Source organism: Carassius carassius, chromosome 46, assembly GCF_963082965.1.
Source record: "Carassius carassius chromosome 46, fCarCar2.1, whole genome shotgun sequence".
Lineage (NCBI taxonomy): Eukaryota > Metazoa > Chordata > Actinopteri > Cypriniformes > Cyprinidae > Carassius > Carassius carassius.
In genome coordinates this window covers 7,972,197-7,995,943 of record NC_081800.1, presented here as the reverse complement: position 1 = coordinate 7,995,943, position 23,747 = coordinate 7,972,197, and the positions used below count along the sequence as shown (strand labels likewise).

The 23,747-nt window shown below is 36.7% G+C and overlaps 1 protein-coding gene across 3 annotated transcripts in view; it reads left to right on the top strand.

Annotated features, from left to right (window-relative positions):
* The window catches only part of LOC132128922 (rho GTPase-activating protein 39-like), a 67,756-nt gene that overhangs the window by 21,163 nt on the left and 22,846 nt on the right, over window positions 1–23,747 (top strand). Inside the window, exons 1-2 of one of the 3 annotated variants that reach the window (XM_059540326.1) lie at window positions 7,836–7,906; window positions 9,766–10,191. In XM_059540326.1, the coding sequence (XP_059396309.1) occupies window positions 9,809–10,191 (383 nt within the window). In that variant the 5' untranslated portion in view covers window positions 7,836–7,906; window positions 9,766–9,808. Of the gene's footprint in view, window positions 1–7,835; window positions 7,907–9,765; window positions 10,192–23,405; window positions 23,648–23,747 lie in introns of those variants that run through there. The other 2 variants (XM_059540325.1, XM_059540327.1) reach the window with 2 other exon arrangements.

Here is a 23,747-nt window from a genome sequence, read left to right as displayed (position 1 = left end):
TATTGAAGAAAGTTCAAGCCATCTTAGTTGAATTTTTTTGGGACAATATACATTGGATTCCTCAAAGTTTGCTCTTTCTATCTAAAGAAGAAGGGGGTCAAGGTTTGGTACATCTGCAGAGCAGAGTGGCAACTTTTCGGCTTCAGCGTATTCAGAAACTGTTGGTTAGTTCTTCTGATGTGAAGTGGTGTGCTGTTTCCCATGTCATTCTACGCAAGTTCAAAGGTCTAGGATTGGACAAAAATCTTTTCCTCGTGAATTCTTCGGACATAGACGTTTCTGGACTACCAATTTTCTATAGGAACATTTTTAAAATCTGGAATCTTTTTCACTTCAAGCGAACAGAGGATCTACAATCACTTCATTGGTTATTGGAGGAGCCCTTAATATATGGTACACGAATGGATTTGTCTAGAAATGGTTTATTTCCAGGACTTAACAAAGCCCTTATTGATAACAGAATCCTAACCTTGGGCCTTTTATTGAAGGAAACAGACTGTGACCTAAAGAACAATGGTACAATTGCTCAAAAGTTGGGCTTCAAGTCTGTTCGCATCATCACAAAGCTTTTATCAAAATGGAAATCTACACTTGAACCAACTGAATTAACTCTGTTGTCTAGGTTCCGAGATGGGCTTATCGAACCCAATCCAGCGGATCCTTTTCCAAATTTAGTTTTTGCTGTGAATGTGGAAAATTATTCTGGGTTTTTTTTGGAGTCTTGCAGTACTGTGTATATTGATTTTTTATCCTGTGTTGGAAAAAAATTATATAAATACTGTGTGTTTAGTTTTAACAAAAAGATGTTGGATGGGAAAGTTGACACCCCGTGGCGTACTGTTTTCAATTTGAGTGCAGATATAAAACCTCAGTGGAGGTCACTCTATAAACCACCATTGATAATGAAAACTGGAGATTTGCAATGGAAAATCCTTTATGGAGCCATTGCGGTTAATTCCTTTGTATCTATTATAAACCCTGAAAGTAGTGACAAATGTCCGTTTTGTAATGAAAGAGAAACTGTTTTCCATGCTTTTGCAAAGTGTCACAGGTTAAAACCTCTATTTTTGTCATTAAGCAATATTTTTGAAAGATGTGGTGAAACCTTTTCTGTGGAATTGTTTATTTTTGGTTTTAAATATGCTAGAGAGAAAAGATTTCAATGTCAGTTGTTGAATTTTATCATAGGCAAGGCTAAACTAGCAATTTATCTGAGTAGAAAGAAAAAAATTGAAGATAATGTAGAACAAAATGTAGTTGAGCTTCTTTTTAATATGGTACAGGCAAGAATCTTGATTGATTTTAATTATTATAAATTTGTTGATGATCTCGATACCTTTGTTAATATTTGGTGTTGCAATAGTGCCCTGTGTTGTCTGTTTGAAAATGAAGTAGTATTTTTCTTTTTGTGAACTTTGTTATGATCTGATTGATAAATGTTTATGATTGTAATTTAATTCTTGAAAAGTGCATTAAAGTTTTTGTAAAATCTCTCTCTTTCTCTCTGTCTCTCTCTCTCTCTCTCTCTCTCTCTCTGCTCGTTCTCAAATGAGCCCTGTTAAACTGACAGGACTTAAAAACACATGCAAATGATAAACTTTCACTCTATGATGGTTAAGCTGTGCAATTAATCCGTGAATCACATTCGTCAAGGGCAGGGGAGCAGCTGACCCGTACGGTTAATGAATAATGGATCAACTACAACAGCCTACATCGAACATCCAGCGATGTGACTATCGTGGATTCGTGCATCGCGATATCGATGCTTAAACGACACATCGTGCAACCCTGCTCGATACTTGAATACTTGTTTATATACTTGATACTTGTTTACTCATTTTTTTTATAGGAAACTTGGGTTTACTTTGTTATCCATACTTTCTGTTTGTGAAAAATTATCTGACAAAAGAATCTATGAATCATATGCATTATATGTTTTGCCCCCACAATAAAAAAAGAGCTAAATTAAATATCATCTAGATTTTCAAGTTTTCAAAAGTTCATCTTAATTTTTGGCCATTTCATAAACTGAGCCAAATTGCATATTTTGCTCCTTTTTTCTTTTATGAGCATGAGGTAACGATTTAATAAACTGTTTCATTTTTAAAAATGCCAATTTCATGACCATTATTTAATACGATAGCTTATCTAAACATGAAAACTGTCATCATTTCCATCATAATCACACAAGCTTCATCTATGTAAGATGCTTTTGGGACTTCCAAAAGGTTTTTAAGAGCAGTCTATGGAATACTGATTCTGTGAACAAGTGACCGATTTCAGCCGCAGCTATTTAAAGGTTTTTAACAGAAGTATGGAATGTCCCCATTTTGCTTTGGAGCAGATTATTTGTTTCTGCTGTGACGTCAAAAGGTGAAGTCAGCGAGCATCATTTAAAACAGTGGGTAGGACAGGGAACATCATTCCAAACAGTGGCAGATGGTGCAGTGTAAAATGCTGTGTGTGTGGGTGTGAAGTGCTGAAGTTTGTGTTTATTTACATAATGTGAAGTGACTAGTGACTACAAAAGTGAGAAGAACAGGTGGGCCTGTTTCATTTACCATACAACACAACATCCCTCACCTACTGCTTTACCTACTATAGAGGGAAACTTGCGCAGCTGTTTGTTTTGAGCTCATAAACTAGATATCCTCAAGCACATTTCAGATTATCACCATATGTCAATCAGACAAGCCCTTCCTGTCTAAGTAGGTGGTTCCTGGCCAGAATAAACTAAAGAGGGACAGACTTCATGCTGATAACAGTCTGGTTGTGTAAAACTAGTCTTAATCGACCTTGTCTGTCTGCGAATTACAGTTACGTCTATTATTATTCCTTCCAGTTTTATTATAGCTTCTTTATTATCTCATTATGATCTGTGTTTGTATTTCCTTTCACTTGCTGTATATTTGCAGGGTTTAATTAGTTGAAAGTTGTGTAACTAGTTCCTATCATGCCAGTAAAACACACTGGAACTGAACTGCACCTAAGCGAGAGCAACAGAGACAGAGACCTTTTTAAATATGCATATTCATACGCAGACTGAAGTGTTGCGTGAGTCAGCCCCACTTGTTGGACTGTCTGTCTGCCTTTGACTCAGCTCCACTCTCTGTCATAAAGCACAACAGACCTGATTTCAGATTTACACGCTCCACAGCTAATAATTTGACCATTTGAAGGCACCACCTGTACAAATAATTCACCTTTCGGAGCAGTGTTTGTTGTACTGGGCATCCTAATTCATGTAAATGGCTTTCCTCCCACCTGCCTCTAGTGTTTTTTCAAAGGTACTGTTTAGGGCTGGGATAAATGATTATTTTTTAAACGATTAATCTAGCGATTATTATTTTCGATGCATCGATTAATCTAACGATTAATTTTTCAGACCGATTTGATTTCGATTATCTCCCCATTAATTGACTACTAACAATTTATACATGTTGATTTACATATCAAAAATTTACTCAAGTAAGAGTATAAAGTACCCATCTTTAAATATACTCCGAAAAGTATTAGTTACCCCAAAAAATTACTCAAGTAAATGTAACAAACTAAATGTAACTCGTTACTACCCACCTCTGCATATAGTCTGACAGACAAAATCACCATAAAATCACCTTGCAGTTTGTGTACATTATTTATATTCTTCTGAAGCCTTTTGATAGCTTTGTGTGAGGAAAAGGGGTATAGATAAGAAAAGGTCAAATTTCTTTGAAATCGATTATAAAACGTATGGGTTTGAAAAACAAAGAAAAGATCATATTTAATAACTCTCAAAATGTCATGTGGTGTAACTGCCAAGTTACAATTAATAAAACATTTGCTTTACACCTTAAATGCATGCGACTGTACACATCTTAATCATTAATTTTAAATATATTTTAAGGTAAATATTTATTAATTTATTTCAATTCATAAATATCATCACATTTCTGGCAAGTTGCACCACATGACATTTTACAACTTACAACTAACCTTGCCTTTTCATAAACAAAGGTAAAAGTATTGGATATTTATATCTTTGCCTGTTTGGGGGTTTATTCTTCCTGTATATTTCTGCATGCTAGCTGTACCACTTCAATTTAGTTTACAAACATTTTCCAAATATTTAGAATATAAAAAAAATCTATATTAATAAAAGTTTCAAACTATTTTGTGGGTTTTCTTTTCAAGAATTTCTTCAAGCAACTCTGTTAATGAGTCTTTTTCTTTATAGTGAGTTATGATATCAGGGTAGTGGTATCAGCCTGATGTTTGTGCACTGGATTATATTGTAATATATTTTTAAGTGCATTCTAAATTAATAGATCAGCACACAAATAGTGTGACTCACAGACCATAGTGTAAATCACTATTCCTTGATAATCTTCCCCTCTGCTAAAGCTCTTAAATCTTAGTCTCACCCATGTTTGGATTCAAAAATGAAACCCAGCATGCAAATTCGTGTTGGTTTAAGGTAGCCTTTACAGCAGTGCGTACTGTCAGATTAACAGCAACTATTCATGCTTATAATTTGAATATAAGTGTTCATAGTATAATTAAGACAGAATAATAAAGAAGAGAAGTGAGCATGATAGACATTGTGTTTATGTGAGTGTTTACACACTCATATGCGTATGCTGCTGCCGTAGCGTGCAGCTTCCAACCGCAACCACAGTGTAAACAAATCAGATGCTAACCTCATCTGATCCCAGTCTTGGGAGCCCGTCTGTGCACTGCTCTCCATGGAGGAGTGTGCTGGAGGATTAAAAAAGGCCCTTACATCTTCAAACAGAGCTGCATGCAATCATCCAGAGGTCCAGCCCGTTCCTCCCTCAGCGCACAGATAAAGTTTTCAACAGATGACAAGTTGCCCTGGGAAGAGGCACAGCTGTGAAGCTGGAGGGTTATTTGCATGTTTACTGGTGTGTGTGTGTGTTATCTCTACACACTGTTTGAAAGCATGTGTGTGTTCTCCACTGCTCCCATGTTGGAGTAAGTTAACATGATGACTTCCTTTGCTCTTTAGGAGAGAGAGATAGGAACAGAAATAGACTTGTCACCCTCTGTGACGGTTTAAATTCAAATGTGGTGCAACTTTCCCAGCAGTCATATACTGGATGGTTTTATGACACTGGAAATAATTAATGTACTGTCCATATCCTGAGAGCAGGCCACAGAAATGAAAGAAAAACAGTCACACGCACAAAAATAATCACAGCAGGTGGCTTTTAAATGGGTCACATGATGCGATTTAAATTTTTCCTTTCTCTTTGGAGTGTTACAAGCTCTTGATACTTTTATTACTTAAATATAAATGTAAATTATATAAATAAATACATAAATAAAATAACTTTTATTCTCGCTGTTGCCGCCACCTCCATGTCGCAGGACAATCTGGCGCTTCTGACTCACAGTCTGTAAGTACGTTTACATGTTTAATAATTTGCCAGAGATGATTCAGAGGCGAGTTTTAAGCAGTGTAGAGTAACGATTGTTGTTTTTCTGATCACAAATGCAGACTTGGTTTTGTGTTGACAGCGCGATACGCAAAACAACATGTAAAAACCCAGTATAAGTCATTATAATCAGTAATTATGTCCCCACTGCATGCAACAAATGCTTGTAATGTGTTTTATTGGTTTTGTCTCGTCTAGTGATGTCCGGATCTCAAACGAATCAATCTTTTTAACCGCATCTTCTTAGTGAACTGGTCAAACCTTCCTGTTTCAAGGGATATGTAAAATTTGTGATATGCCAAAATAAGTTTTTAATTTTTTTCTTAAATTAAATTGTAAAAGAATTTTAAGTAATGAGCGTTTTCAAAACACTGCTTTGTGAGGCTTCGAAACCTTCGCAAGTCATTTAAAAATCATCTTAAAAACCTCCAAAGACACATGATTTCAGCAAATAATGCTTCGTTATACCATAACTGTTTCGAAATGTCAATGGTTTTGCAACTAGGGGGCGATCTCTAAATGAATAAATTGTACATTTGTAGACATTTTAATGATACATTTGTATAATAAAAATGAGAAAGTTGTAGTTAGAAGTCTCTTATTGGTCCGATTAATCAAGCTCTCCATAAAAAAAATAAATAAAAAAAAAACAAGCCCTAGAATTTAATAAAATAACTCACATTTAACAGACACTTCATAATTAATCCGATTAGATTTGTTAATTGCATATAATAGATTACACTTTTTAATAAAACCGTAGCAGCCGGTTTATAAAAAATGTTTTTGCGCATGCCTGGGCTGTTTTCATTGCATTTATGTAATTTTAATCAGCAGGTGAACATTTTGAGTGTTTTAAAACAATCATTTTGCGATGCAATTAGTTTGGTTGATTCTAAGTTTTGAAAAACCTTGTTTCTCCCATCAATCGCTGACTGTGCATGTTGTCTGAACACATGGAGAAGGGTGCTTACTTATTCAAGTCCTCCTGGGAAGTTCGTATTTATGAGGAGAGAAGTTGTAATTACGAAGTCAAGGCATTCAAGCTACTTTGGTCAAAGCAAGATGTTGATTTAGCTTTTATGTTTTTTTTTAATTAGGGCTGTCAATTTAACTCAATTTAACTCATTAATCGAATTAATCATTATGAAAAAATAAATATTTTAACAAATACTTTAATGCAATTAACTGCCCCGCCAAGACCTTTGTACTGTAGGTTATATTACATTTCATACAGTTGATTGGTGATGAACATGAAACAGGTCAACAGTTCACTGTCTAATGAAGCCTAAAGAATACAGTTATATGCCCCTAAAATTCAAGAGATTGGGGCAAAAAATACCCCCGTGAAAGTTTTTAATATTTATATAATATGATATAAGAATAACACAAGTTAAAATTTAAATTTTTACAGCAACATATAAGAAGTTAATATTTTAAAAACAATATTGTCTGTTTTTGCTCAATTTTGCAAACAAAAGTATTACATATAAAGCCAGAACAGAAACTTCATGCATCTCCAAGGAACACAGCGGTGATTCATTTCTGAATTAATCCAAAATGGGTGAGCCAATGATTCAATTACCTGTTCATAAAGAGAGCCGTTTACTTAATTCTTGATCGAATCAACCATTTGAACAAACCGAATGAAGGAATGACTCAATGACATTTACTGTTAGTTTCTTATTTAGGGTTTCAATTCATTTAAAAAAGGAATTGAATATAAAAGTTAATTTCAGAGCCAAATTTGCTGTGCTATTAATTTGCGATTAATTAGATTAAAAGTTGACAGCCATAGTTTTTATTCAATTTATGATGGTGGAGTAAATTGAATCATTATATGATCTATCATAATTGTGCAATACAATAATATATTTTACATGCATCATAAAACTCAAGTAGTTTAATTGTAAATTAAAAAATAATCATTTCAATAATTTTAACAATTCTGAATCATCCCAACTCTGAAACTATAGGCTTGAACAAAGTTCAGCGTTTCCCACTCAGAATTTTGTGGTGTCGCTCATGTGCTTTCATCTCATGAATGACTTACTAACGCACTATTAGTCACAGAGATCACAACAGCTTTTATGTGTTCTCTATGTTTGTCTGTGTCTCATCATCAGACTCCATTTCTCTTCTCCTAACACGTGCCCTGTAGCACAAAGAGTTTCTATTCTGGTCCTTCTGGTCATGTGAGTGTGGGGGTCAGGGGCTTGTGGTCAGGTTTACAGGGCCGCTATGAGTTCACTGCTGGCCCCATACACAGCAGATGGCCCTCTCTCTGCATGCTGGGATAGGGTAGGGCTCACGACTCACTGTCCTGGAAAGACCCTCACAGTGGAGGTAGATATCACACACACACTTTATCTCATGTAGCCTCCTTTAGTCCCTGCTTTCAGCCGCTTTACTCTGTTGTGTGTCTTAGTGGATTTGGTTTCAGAACATTGACTTCAAGACTTAAACACAAGGTAAAGAGTGTTGTAGATGTGAGTGGGGGTCCCTGCAGGTACCGCCTGATGCTGTTTGGTGTTTTGGTGCATATGGGACTGTTTAAATCTTCAAAGCTTGCTGGAACAGTTTGGATTGTTGTATTTACATGTATTGATGTGTTGATATTACAGAATATGGTGTAAATGATAAGGACTGGACTCTTAATGTAATGAGTGTGTTAACATACAGTCTTAAGGCACTCTCACATTTTTACTGTTGCTTGGTGAATTTTTTGGGGGAAGATCCAGACATCTTAATAGGCATCTGCGTGATTGGGAATTTTGTATGAGGGCCAAAGATTTCCTCACGTGGTTTAAATTCAGGTTTTTTATGTGAATTGGCCGTGTTGACCATCAGAAAGCAGCTTGGTTTCAAAGTGACTTCTGTGTGAGCTGTGATTCATACTGTATATCGCAGTTGCTGATTCTTTCACTGAAATGCCTTAAACAGAATTTGGTTATTGGTTAAATGGTTCAGATTTCTTTCTCTAGTTTCACTGTGTACGCAAACACACTTCTAATTTGCACATGTCTGTTTACAATTTAATGTCAAAACTGGACAAAACCTCAGTAATTTAAAATGTAAAGTGATTTCCTTTTGTGATTTCCAAGCCTCAGATTCATGCTCTTGTCACTGGGCCGTGTGCCTGGTCGCCCCTACACAGTTCTGGCTCTGAAAGCCCATCTGACCTCACATTCAGGGAAGTGGTTCCACTATGTTTTCCAAAAACAGACTGTGGGAAAACATGCATGAACATCTCCAATGTTGATGACAAATCCCACAAGATGAGAAACTGATGCTGTAGGTTCATCATATGCATGAGTGCATGTTGAGTTTGAACCATGGTAAGTCACTGGAAGTTGAAAGGTTTTTGGCTCACACCTGCACCCTCCTGTTCCTTATGTGGAGGCAGTATGGGAGTATGCAGACCAGCTGCAGCTCTCCTCAGCTGTTAAAGTAAAGAATCACAGAGAATCATGCTCTTATTTGTGCTGTCTAAGTCTAAATAGGACCTCCTCATATGAAGAGTGATTTAAAGGGATAGTACGATTTGTTTGTGTAATTTTATATATTATTTTTTAAAAAGCCCAAGAATACCTAGAGGCATATAGAATAGTGCATCAAACGAATATTAAATTTTTTTTAATATACTGTATATTGTTTAAAAATCAAGAAAATAAAAAGTAAATAATAAATCAACTCCATAGCAGATCTCAAGTGATCAAGGGTTTAGGACATTCCAATTCAGAATGGTAAAAAAAAACGGCAGCTGTGGTTGGCAGAAATTTACTAGGGGTGCACGATAAATATTGATCATACTTTGCACAGCATGTCAGTGAACAATGGCTCTGTGTAGTTAATGCTGCTCCATGTGAAAGCACGCAGGTGATGGAGATTTACCGCTGATTACAGAACCAGCTTACTGACAAGATGCACATTAAATATTGCATGCGATTTATCGTGCAGCCCTTATTGCGAGGGAAGGGAATTAAGAAGTGGAGTGCCGCCATGGAAATAAAACTCCAAATAAATGTTATAAAATCAGTACATCACAGGTCTCTAAAAGGGTAAATCTGCTGAACTAAAACCCATGGACTATTAGATGTTGTAGGCAGGCCTATCTTCTGAATATCTTTAAGATACTATTACATTTTCTTCCACTGACCTGAGCTGAACTTCCGCTCTCATTTTACATTTGGCTTTTGTTAAAATTTTGTTTATGTTACAAGCTGGGGTTTTCTATTACACTGCATTTTTGTTGTAAACAAAACCACTTGCTTGATTTTCTTTATTACACCCATATCCTGACTACATTACCCATGTGTCCTCTGTCTAGGTCTGACTGGGTGGAGATCGTGGAGCCGCGCTCGAGGGAGCGCATGTATATCAACCTGCTGACCAGCGAGTGCGGGTGGGAACTACCGCCCGGTGTCCCGGTCCGTCAGTCAGACGGCAACCAGTGGTGGGAGCTTTTTGACAGCAATAACAATCGATTCTACTACTACAACTGTACAAGCCAGCAGACGGTCTGGCATAGGCCTAAAGACAGTGACATAGTGCCTCTAGCGCAGCTCCAAGCCATGAAGAGGAGCTCTGAGGACGAGTTTAGGGGTCAGGGGAGGGTCCAGAGAGGTCCGACGGATGGCAAGCGGACACCCCAACCTGGACTGGGGTCTTCTTCACTGGAGCAGGAGAGTGGGAGGGAGACGCCTTCGTCCAAGGGTAAAGGAGACAGTCTGGAGAGAAGAAACCAGGGAAATAGGTGAGGATGTCTGGAGCACTTGAAAAACTTCTTACGGTGGCAATTAAAATGATAATTCACCCAAAAATATCATCGTTTACTGATTATGATTTAATTCTTCAGTGGTCTAATGTTGTTTTGGACACTTCGTACTTCCATTGAGTGCACAAACAACATTCTTTAACATATCATCTTTTGTTTTCAGCAGAAAAAAGTCATACAGGTCTGAAACGACTGTGAATAAATGACACGATTTCCATTTTTGGGTCAACCATCCTTTCTAGCTGTAGACGTCAAAGCTGTGAGCTCTGCTTTCTGTGGCATACACTTTGACGGCTGTGTTTAATGGGATTTCTTTCTGCCAGGGACCGCAACTTGTGATACCTGCTTCACCAATATAAAAACTTGATCTTTTGAAAATGATGAAATAAAGACATAAATATAAGTATTGTGATTTTCTAATGCATATTTTATCAATATTGTTATCAAATTATTATAAAAATAAAGATTACACTATTAAATACTTAAAATTGTGCAGCCCTAAAAAAAACGAAACATTGTTAAATCACATTTGAAATCGCGTATGTTGTCTGAAAAATCGATAATTAGACCCTGAAAACAATGCATCCGATTGAGACCAGATAAACTTAGATCAGTTTAATTAGTTTAATTTAATTATCCTCTCTCTGTTTAAAAAGAGAAAGCTGACCACAGAAGAAAAAATGGTTTATGCTAAAAAGTCTGCTGTAGTGCCTCTTGTGGTCAAACTGAGAATGCAGCACACATGGATTGCATTATGAATTGAGCTTGTTAATTTTAAATTGTATCATGAATTGCGTTTATGAATTTCTGAACCCAGTAGTGCGTGAAATTGAGCTTGGAAAGCTACAAACGTTTGTGTTCAGAGGATCACCATTTCAGGCATTTTGTTATTATCAAGAATATTTTCTGATGAACACGGAGTATGAATATGTCAGAGGATATCTGTCATTGGAGGCCATGACACACATGATGTCACACATTGGCTTTCTGGGTCAGCCTCATAGGCAGTTTAGGGGTAAAAATAGCATGCAAGCTCTGTTCTCTTAATATTTTCTTCATTTGGACTCTGGTTTGTTTAGCTGGTTGAGTGCCAGCTGCTGAGAACACTGTGTATGAGGGAGAGAAATAGAGAGAGAGAGAGAGAAAGAGAAAGAGAAAGGTGCATAGCAGACTCTTTTAACAAAATCAGCCTTAAATGGTCACACACTTTTCCTTGTTAATACACAACCATTAACACTCCCTGGAATGGGTTTTTGCTGCGGTTCTTAAAATGCTGTGTTAATACCTGTTTGCTAATTGTAGCTTCTTGGCTGGGAAACCTTCACAAACACGTCCACCCACTTAAACTTCAACAGCAGCTGATTTTAGAGTGCACAGTTGTTTCTTTCTTTTTAGGTTTACTATACCATTCTCATCCAATGTTGTTATTGTTAATAAAAAAAATGGTTTTCAGTAATTGAAATAGAGCTGAAATAAAATGAATTATAAATATAAAAAGTTAAACCCTAAAAAAAAACTTTAAAAAAAGCAATTAAATATGTTGCTTTTATGACTAGCTAAAATATGTTTAAGTACTAACTAATTAAATGGAAATAAAATAAAGCTAAAAATAGAGATAATTTAAGAAAGCAAAAACGAATAAAAATTATGAATGCACAAAAAAAATGCTCATTTAAAAATCAAAAAATAAAAACTGATGAAAGATACGAAAAAGTTAATACATCCTAAAATGGTTATTAAAAAAAAAATGTCTTGCATGTTTTCTTTTCATCCCTTTTTCTTTAAATTTTTTTATGTGTTAAATATAAATATTAAAATAAAGAAACACAACATAATTACTAAAACTTTGAATTTAAAATGTACAGAAAAATGTACAGAAAAAATTGAAACAGTAGTAGTGCCTCAGTGATACTAAAAAGAGTGAAGCTGTTTGTTGTACAAGTAGTATGTGTACGTGTGTATGCACATGCTAGCTCTCAGGAAAGCAAATTAGCAGCTCACACTCAATTTAAAGTAGGGCAAGTTTTCCAGCCTGTACATATTTTTGGAGTGTGTGTGTGTGTGTGTGTGTGGTGCAGCTAGAGGACGTCCAGCACAGGCTGCCGTCAGAAGGAGTGTAGCCCAGTAACGCTGAGCTGTTTTTGGGTAGAGTCACAGCGCACATCCTTGAGGTCATGGAGGAAACCTGCTTCTCTTTACTTGTACACGCGTTGCACGTCCTGTGGATGTCAGAGAGGGTAAGAGCTCTACTCTTCAGGGGTTCTTGGACTGCGTTTAAAACATAGTGAGCTGCCTACCTGGATAACAACATTTGGGTGTCAGACAAGTTCTGAATGTAAAAATGTCCCAAATGAACATTTGATTTAATTTGAAACACTCATACTGTATATCCAAAATGCTGTCTAGCTAGGCAGCTGACAAGATTTTGGTTTTTAGACACAGCCTTTGGAATAAAGTTAGAGTTATGGGATATTAGCTTTTTAGGAAGCACTGCTGGTGTTCTCCGCCTGAGTTTGTTTCTTCATCAGAAAAGATTTGGAGAAATGTAGCATTACATGCTCACCAGTGGATTCTCTGAATGAGAGTCCAAACAGCTGATAAAACTTTATAACACTTTACATTTTTTGCTTTTTTAGCAAATTCTCAACTCTTCCTTTAACAAGCTTAACCAGCAAGACTTGATTGGTTGATTAGCTTGCTGGTGAACCTAATTTGCCATCTTGACCGGCATGGAACCTATTGAGCCGCCTACCTAGACAACATTTTTGCCCATGATATGCTCATACGCTATTTTTAAGACATGTAGCATGTGCTTGCATTTTCCAAAGCAAAATTTTTTTACAGTCCAAAATGCATTTTTTTGTGTGTGTTGTTTTGGAGTGAAAACTGACCAATTATCATTTTTTTGTAATTGCATATTATGACTGTAATTATAATTATTTGTGTCATTTATCTTACTGACAATAGAAGTACAATAACATGGACATATTTTGTTAATAATTAGTGAAATGAGTTGTGCAACTCTGATACCCCGATGCTCAGCGTGGCTGGTCAGTCCCTGCCTTTACAGTGTTGTGATCAATTTGTTTGCACTTAGAATTCTGGATTTTGATTAGCTAATACAGATTTATCCGGTTATTTGTTAAAATAAGACAAAACATAAAAGCTGCCACTGATGAATGGCAATTTGTTGAATTGGCATTAATTCTTGTGATTTGTGTGTAGTGCTGAGTGTTAAGAGATTAGTCTCAGAATGGGGTCTTGTGACTCAACTCTTTTCTAAAGCCAGAGACAGAGGGAATCATGGGTGTCTTCAATCTGTCTTTCTCACTCCCTCCTTCGTTCTTTCCCTCTCACTCTTTCACTTTTTCTTTTCTTGCTGTGAGGTTTGTCTGGTAAAGAGGATTGAGGTGGGCAGCAGTAATCGGTCTCATACATTCTTGCATTATGTGCTCCTGTATAATGCAGGAATCCCTTCAGATTAGAGCTGAGAACAAAGGACTGGTTTAAACCCTCATCCCTCTTTACCAGACGCATCCCAGCAGAGAAAGACACTGAGATGAGAAGAGAACAGATCTGTGCTTAAAGGAACAGTGCAGCCAAAAAATAAACTATTATGAAAAATCACTTGCATGTGGCTTTAAACATGTATGCTGTAATTAATTTATTTTATTTAGTTTTTGAGTTATTCTTTGTCATGTGGAACACAAAATGTCAATTTTTGTACTCATACAATAACAGTCAAGTTACAATAAGGAAGCAAGAGAATCATAAAAACAGTGTTGTTGTTGTTGTTAACTTAATTGAAAAGTATTTACGTTTGTGTTAATTTAATAAAATAAAATATAAATAGTAAATTTAATAAAAAATAAAAAAATCTTAATCTAAAACAAAACTTAGAAATGTTGCCCTGGCAGCTAACTAAAATACTATAAGTAGAAGTGCTTAAAAAACTGAAATAAAATAAAGTTAAATGCAAATATTTAAAAAGCACATAAGAAAATTGCTCAAACTAAAAAATATTAAAAACTGAAAATATAAAAAATGTATCAAAACTAATCAAATTAGCAATAATACTATAATAGCATATAAATAATACAAAAATATGAGTGCATACTAAGTTGTCTTGTGTGCTGTTTGTGTGCTTTTGAGTTCTTCGCCCAAATCTATCATATGGTTATAAATCACAACACAAGTCATATGGGCCACTTTTATTAGTTGCATGAAACACTTTTACAAAAAGCTGCTCATGTGTTTTTCACAATGTTCTACTTAACATGAAAGTAACAGCTAATTGGTTTGGAACGGCAAGCTGATGAAAAGTTTCGATGAGTAGTTAGGGCTCTGTCTGTCTGTCTGTTTTCATCGAATGTGTTTATAGTATGTGATGTTTGAAGAACAGCATGACATCTGGTTTAATCTCACGACAGACCACCTCATGGTGTTTTTGTTATTGTTTTTATTTATATCTGTGGATCTATCATCCTGCGTGCGGGAGCTTTAATTGGATGTGTCCTTTCAGATCTTATCTTTTCTTCTGTGTTTTATATCTGACATGCAGATGTACCAGTTGCACAGTCTTTAGACAAAAGGAGGAGGTGAATAGTTCAATTGTTCAATCGTTGAAACTGATCGCTAGTTTGCAAATGCAGCATCACTAGTGCTCATACTTACATGCTGGGATTTGAACAAAATGAAGATGTATATAGAGACCAGGATATCATAAAGACTCAATGGGTCTTTTTGATCACATAGAGTCAAACGGAAAACCCTAGCAACATGCTAAAACCTTCTCACAGCACCTTTGTAATGCAAGCACAGGAGTAGTAGTGAGTTCTGCATGGCCCACTGAAAAATGTATAAATCTACTGTTAAATCTTATAGTGCATGAAAAACTAAATTCTGATGGGATGAGCCACATTGAAGAAGCCATTATAAATCGACTATGAATTCACAACTGTAAGAACACTTCCTAAATTATTGTTCCACATTGCTTGCCAACAGCGAATTGTCATTGTGTGTTGACAAAGAACACTCGATGAAAATGAATATATTCCAACACAAAGTTTAATCACAATAAGTCACACAAAAGATAATCCAAAAGGGCAGGAGAACTAATACAAGAACTAAACGAGGGAACTAATCAGATAATAAACGAGAAACACAGGTGAACTGAATGAACTAATCCATAGTTCTAGTCCTAAACTAATCCTAATCCATAATTCTGACACAAGTAGCCTATATTTGTTATAATATAATATAATATAATATAATATAATATAATATAATATAATATAATATAATATTTTAATGTTATAAAATAATTTAATAATTTAAATTAAGATTTATATTTATATTTTATTATATTATATTAAATTATATCATAATGTTACCCCATTATCATTAGTAGCTACAACTACACCTATATTTTAGCAGCCTACCCATCTATAAAAAATAAATACAAATAAAACTTCTATGTGTTAAACCGCCAGCACTCGGCAGATCTTAACATCACACACCTTCCAGAACCAGTAGAGTAAAGTTCTGGCCAATCCCAGACTGGCATGGTGCTACACACACACACACACACACACACACAGTACTCAGAGAGGTATTCTCATGCTTCCTGGCCCAAAGAGTAGCAGTCCACCCGGGAACAGAGACGCTCTGTTCACGTTCAAAACCAACTTCTCCAAATGCATAGCAGACTTTAAGGTGGGCTGACTGGTAATGACAGGAGTCCAGGTGAAGAAATGAAGGGAGGGATGAAAAACAAAGAGGTAGGAGATCTTCTGCTTCTGCTAAAATGGAACAGGCAAGATTAGTAACATCTAGTACACACTAGTACTATTTACTCAGCAGTGTGTGGGCTGTATGCGTGTTTGTGTGTGTGTGTGTGTGTGTGTGATTATAGGGCTGCAAAAGATAAAGGAAGAATCAGAGACAGAGGGCGAGTGCACAACTCGAGGGCCACCCAGCGGGACACACACTCCAGGGTCATCACGACCAGCCTCGCACAGTAACACTGGCATAACCATAGGTATTAGTTTGGGTGGCAGGGCTATGCGCATGAGTAAAGTAAAAGTCACTATTAAAATATAACTAATTTCTAATAATTAGAAAAAGGCCATGATTCATGATTCAACACATTTTCTTTTTTAACCGTCTGGTTAAACAAAGTTCTATTACGAGTGCAGAATTCATGAAATTCAACATGGTTTAAATGTAAAACAAATGACTTGTTCAATATCTTTACAGAAAAGATGCATGACATTTGAAGGCAGAGAGTGCACAAGGGTTTCTTGAACATACATTAAACAATCAGAAACATAAAAAGACAATGCTACAGATTTCCCAGCCAAATGTAGTCATTTAGTTTTGGAGGTCAATTCAAAAGGTCATGTTCAGAATGACTAAAATGACTAATTTGTTTTTGTAAAAACAAATAACAGCAGCTTTCCGCCTGTCATCATCATGCAAACATTAAATATTAGACATACAGTAGTAGCTCTTTACAGGTTTTTATTTCACTGTGCTGATTCTTCATTGTTTTTTATTTATGAAAATATTGGATTGATTGATGTTTTTCATTTCTTTCAAATGAATTGATAAAATCTGAAAATGTGCCCTACTCAAAAGTAAATAAAAAATAGCTGTAAAGCTACTGAGGTCTTCAGAAACATTAATGACCTAGTAAAAACACATTAAAATCATTGTGATATTCATGACATTTGTAAATTACCAACCAAATAATGTTGAATACATTTTAAATAGTCAAATGCAGAAGTTCTCGGATGACATTTGGAGGGTCACTGAGTTTACAGAAACCCTCTCACTCAAGACCCAAATGATTTAGCTGTCTGTGTTTATGCCTGTCTGAATACTTGCCATATTTTCCTCTTCAGTGGCACATAGCCATGAGAAATACACGTCTTCACCATGGTACCCGTTTCCTGAGAGACCGAATTGAAGGGAGACAGATGCATTACATTACCCCCCAAAAATGCTGTCATTTGTTGGTCACAAGTGCAAGTGTCATCGTATGATGTGCCAGCATGCACTTAACTCTCACACTGACAATGTCTGTGCTAGACTTTGGTGATATTTACACTCTAATCTGTTTGTCCTGCTTCACTAGGCCATTATCAGGAGAGCACTGCTGTATCATTGTCACACAGCCACGATGACTCACTTCCTGCCAGGAATTTGCTGATCCTTAATTTATATAATCTTTATTGCTTGAGCAAAGAATGCCTAGTTTAAATTGATAGCAACTTAATTTTTGGAGGACATCAGGTTCTTATATTCTTATATTGTTATATTGTTATTGTCATTTCCATAAATCAAACGGATGCCTGTCAGGATGGTTAAACAAACAGAGCAATGTTTTGTTAGATTTAGGAGAAATCACCCATCTAATCAACATAGGAATGGCTTACTTGTTCTTGTCTCCGCATGTTAAGATGGAATAGGAGAAAGTATCTTAACATTTAACAGATAATTCACAAACTACACACTTCACCTTAAAACATTTGATGATTTTGTCTCTTAATTAACAGTATTCAGTTTATATATTGGGCTGGATCAGTGTAATTTAGGTTTTAATTGACGTGAGCAACATAGCATTCAGTCAAAATTAAAATGTTACCGTTTAATCAAATCCATGACTTTAAGGTCTATATGCTCCGAAAAGATGACAATTCACTTTTACTAGATGCATGTGTTTGTGTTGTTTTTTATAGACTACAAATATGACTCATGTTCTGCACACATGTATATAAAAATGCAATACATGACCCCTTCACTTGAGAAAAAGATGGACATTTAGTAATCTTTAAAAACATATATTTGTAATTCCGTGATTATAATGAAGTTCCAACTTAGTACATTTAAATTATATTAGCTTTAAATGCAATATTGATCAACCCAAAACAAAAGGCATTTTGCCTGCAGAAAGGTGCAGTTTTGACATCTACCAGCTAACTTACCAAACCATGCCCACCTGGTTTTTGCCAGATATGTAACATAAACAAAAATAACATTGGCTATTTTAAAATCCTAATGTGTCCACCAAGAGAACTGTGTCCATCACACCATTTTGTAGAGTATTTCAGGTTCACTCTTTTCCAAGCATTTTTTTCTTGACAAAATGCTATTTTTAATTTAGACGAAAAACACTACACACAAATAGTACATTACAGGCATTTATTTTTAACAGCGATCTCTCCCTGTCATAAAAGTTGTAAAGCTTTAGTGGTAGCTCATGCTTAAAATTGCAGCAACAAGCTTGTTTTTGTTCCTCAACTATATTTGATCCATCTCACAGTTCAGAGAAACTCTTCCTCTCGTCTCGCCCCGTCACCCTTTCCACCACACTAATTAAAACACCCTGACTGCTAACCCAATTTGACTCCCCACGACCAAACCGAGTTAGCTCACATTTCATACGAATCTTAACTCACGAATCTTACTTTTTCTCTTCCTTCAAATTCAGTGGCTCCAAACGTATTTTTCCCCTCAGAAGTTGTTGGCCCAGCGATGGGGATGACCGAGAGCTCAGTATATGAAACTAAACCCTACGACTGCCAGATCGATTCTCCCACAGACACGTGTTGACGCGCAAGTGTTACGCAGTGTGTTTGTCAAATGTAGTGAGCGGTCTGGGATGGTTAAGGGTGTGTGAGTGTGGCCATATAGAGTATTTTGAGCTCATATTCCCCACATCAGGTCAATAAGATCGGCCTGGAGTTCAGCGGTCAAAAGTTTTGACCTCATGAATCGAGATGAAGAAAGGAGAGTGAAATTCCCTTGTGTTTCGGCCACACACACGCTCTATCATTCTATACGAAGTCTTTGCAAATGCACACACGCTTACACAAACAAGCACATGCGTAGTTTTATATACTGTATGTTCAGAACATTCCGAAAGCAGTGAATGCCGAAGTCTCTTTGGATTCCATGCTGGACTTTCCCATGACAAATTCCTTTAGGACAACCCACTCCCTTTCCCCTTCTTTCTCTCTCTCTCTCTCTCTCTCCATCTTTGTGTCTCACTGTTTCTCATCCTCCTTCCCAAATAGATGTATTTTCCTGTGTGTTCTGAAGTAAATGCAGTTTGTTTGGGAGCGGTGTGTTTTTGTGGGTGTGTGAGTGTGATGCTCAGACTCTGAAATGCAGTCACACAATGACACCTACACAGATTTCACCACAACACAGCTGTATCTGTCTGTCTGCCTGCTGTTTTATCTGTCCTTCTCTACGCCACTCGATATCTAGCTTTACAACAGTACCTGTTCATTTTAGGGAAGCTAGGTTTAAACTTGTCAAGCTAATTGAGATTAGTTCATCTTCAAAGTATGTTTCTGAAAAAGTAAATGTAAATGTACACCCTTAAATGTAAATGCCATCATCATTTATTATTATGTACAATAGAAGTCAATGGGTGCCAGTGTAGATTGGTAACAGTTGTGTTCAATAAAATGTCTGCCTACTTCTCCGGGTGTGTGTTCACTGTGTGTGTGTGTTCACTGCTGTGTGTGTACACTTTGTAGCACTAATTCCGAGTATGGGTCACCATACTTGGCCACATGACACATCACATTCACTTTCAAAACATAATACAGTGTTTATTTGCTAATACCATGATTGATAGATCGATGGATAGATGAATAAAAAGACAACAGGCTGATAGATAGATGAGTGAAATTCTGCTTCAAATATATTTGTGTGATGGTGGTATGTGGTATTAGATCAAGGGGTCAAGGTTTAGCTGGTTAACATGAACCAATTAGCCCCTGCTGGTAGACAGTGTTGGGGAGTAACTAGTTACATGTAACGGCGTTACGTAATTTAATTACAAAATTATTGTAACTGTAATTAGTTACAGTTACTAAGAAAAAATGAGTAATTAAATTACAGTTACTTATGAAATTTTTTACGATTACAAAGGGGATTACATTTGAATATTTACACATATCCACATACAGATTTAACTGATTTCTTTCCCAAATTGCACTGATTATTCTGAGACATACCGCACTAATAATTTCCGGGATGCGGAAATACAGTCTGGTTCGTAGAATCCAGTCATAAAAACGGAATGCCTAACGCGGACGGAATATGCCACATTTTGGATGACTAAATCAAAAGTAGGTCAGTACACTTGAATCAAAACATGACATCGACTAGTGTCTGTAAATATAAAGCCCCAAAAATGCAATATACAGTATGACTCCTGCACATTCCGCGTGTCTGTGGAAATCAGGCAAGGACTGGACACCGGGAGAACCGGGACAATTCCCGGTGGCCTGGCAGCCGATTTTGCCCCACTATGTAATATCATTATTGTATAATAGCCTGCTGAATGTACTAAAGCGATCATTTGCGAATCCGCCATTTGATAATTAAATCTCTAATAAATCATGAATTGTTAGTCATGACTCGCGCGCTCTCCGCGCCTCCGCCAAACGGTTTGGATCAGAGTAATCAATGCGAGAGAGAGAGAGAGAATAGAATAGAATAGACAGCCCGTTCTCATCCCAAGGCGTCATATACTGGCACTCTTGACATTTAGTCAACATCCTACGCACATGGCACCCTCTAGCGTCAATATTAGAAGCAGATAAAAATGGGCCAGAAGGCGCCTCCTAGCGGTCTAACCCTAACCCTAACCCTAACCCTAACCTTAACCCATAATCTGTGTCTCATATTGACGCTAGAGGGTGCCATATGCGTAGGATGTTGACGAAATGTCAAGAGTGTCAGTATATGACGCCTTGGGATGAGAATGCGTTAGAATAGAATAGAATAGAATAGAATAGAATAGAGTGGACTGCTGGAGCAGAGAAGCAGAACTACTGTTCAGGGTTTCAGGTCAGTTTCATCTGTAAAGATGCTTTTTTGTCTTTGTTTTTTATTTATTTAATCAAGCAGCAGCACGTTGCTCATCAGTCATCACTCAAAATACTATATAAAGGACATCATTATTATCTGTTGAAATGTTACAGTAGTAATTTAGCTGAATTTTTATTTTTTTATAGGTTTAGGGGGAACTATGACAGACAACAACACAACCCTTACGAAAATGAACATTTTAATATTTAACTATAAATCCAGAGAAAATGGTTAATATTGTTTAACTGTGATAACCAAAAATTTAAAATTGTTTTACAAATGTATTTATTTAAAAATAAATACAAATCCATTTGCAAAAAAAAAAAAAAACAAGGTTATTTTACTTTTATATAGGCTAATAAAAGCATGGTAATTTTTTGTAAGGGAAAAACATGACTCGTGTACAGTATTAGGATTTTTCTATAAAGATTGTAGTATTGTAGAGTATTGTATTGTAAAGTATAGTTTTGTTCAATCTTGAGTATTAAAGTCATGAGAGAGATGGATAACAGGGCAAAATAAAGAGACTGAAGTGAAAAATGGAAGTGAAGGTGCAGTTCAGGAGAGAACTTTTAATTATTTTGCATGTCCCCAAATTAAAGATTTAAACCTTTTTTATGTCAGGTCCATACAAAAAATAGTTTTGTCCATGAATTTGTTTGTATGAGTTTGAATTTTCCAGTCTGAATTTTTTTCCCAGTCCGCCCCTCCTGTAAATTAATGGCAAAGACATGGTTTCATTTACTACACAGAGGCCTACTGAAGCTCGCAGTGTTTTCAACCTCTGCCGCCTCAATATAGGAGTACACGAGCACATAAACATAATTTCTTGAACTGCTCTGTGTCACTTCATGTGCATTTTACTTATTTTGAGAAAACTATCATCATATACAGAGACAGCAGTTTCAAAAAAACACCAATGTTTCAGGAGTTTAGTACACAGAATACGTCACATGCTTATTAGATAACTGTATTTGAGTTGATGTATATGCTTTTATTTATTATTCTTTAACTTTCCAAAATTTAGAAAAGTAATCAAAAAGTACTCAAAAGTAATTAGTTACATTACTTTAATAAAGTAGTTGAAAAAGTTACACTACTATTACATTTTAAACAGGGTAACTTGTAATCTGTAACCTATTACATTTCCAAAGTAACCTTCCCAACACTGCTGGTAGATACTGTAACTACACCATAAAGCATCTTTCTCCTTTACTTATTTTCTTCTAATCTGACTAGATGCAGTTTTTGCAACCAGTATAAGAACCCCCCCCCCCCCCCCCCCCCCCTCGTTTGTGTGTTTTCTCCATCTATATAATGCAGCACACGCATTACTCTCTCTGCTCGGCTCAGTGTGAACGTTGCGCTGGTATTTCCTGTTTATGCTGTAGGAGAAATGCCCTTTGAACTTTTCCAACATGCACTCCCTCAGGACACCCCAGTTTTGCGCTCCGGCCCCCTGTTCAGCTTCTCTCAGCATCCCTTTGTGTTCACTGCAAATAACACAATCGGCGTGGCCTGAACTCGCCAAGAAGTCTTTTGTGAGATGGACTAGTGTGTTTGTGAATGAGTGTGTGTGAGAACCTCAACACCTGGGCATCACAGATGCTTTTCACCCCCTTGGATGATAAATGAGCTAATGTATTCATTAGTAATCACAGCTTAAGTCACCAATACATGCGGAGTGCTACAAGGATGGCTAACATAATTTTATCCTAATATTTATACCAGTAAACTTTCTTGACTGAGAAGACCGAGAAGAATGATGTTTTGTTCCTTGTGTTGAGATTATTTACATGCCTGCGACGTTGTATTTACTCGATACCGTGAATAGATTGTTGACATTTGGCAATGAGACAGTAGACACAATGGGTGGGAAAGACTACAGCGGTCAGAGATACGGAGAGAGAAGTTTCTGCGTAAAAAAGATCCAGATCAATAGGTGGACAGCCACTTGAATAAAACAAAGAGTGTTTTTATAAATGAGCTCAGAGTGGAGCTTAAGGAATGGAGGGTTGTGCTTCTTTAGTTAATACGGGCCTCTCGGGGAGCTGAAGATGTGTAGTTTCACACGCCGTGAGTCTGATCTGATCGAGTCAAGCAGATCGAGAACGGTCCAGGGGAGTGATGATCCAAGTTTGTGTGTGTGTAAGTGTGTGTGTTACAATGGCAAGACTTGCATTCCTGCTACTGTAACCCAGAGGAGGGCCAAAAGTAGCTGCCTTCCCCCTCCCTCTCTCCCTCCTTGTCTTTCTCACCCTCCCTTCCTCCTTTCCTCCCTCGCTCTCTCCCTCTCCGAACCACTCCGTAATTAAACGATTGCATGGTGACACTAAGAATTTGAGCAGAAGTTAATAACCTACAGAATTACGGAAAGAGCTTGATTAGCTAAAAACAGATATTTTGAACGGCGGGCACGTGCCTCTTCTCCACGATTTGGTTGTTTTCTTCTACGTTTCCAGCTGAGGGAGGTGTCCTCTACAATTCTCTGTCACCCCAAGCACCCTTACAGATCGCCGTGCCACCTCTGGGTATGCCAGGGGTAAGTATGTCTGCTGACCGTATGCTCGAGCATATGCTATGCATCACTGTCTCAGGTGAGTTTAGACAGTCTTGCGCAACAGGTGTATCTCGGATGATGC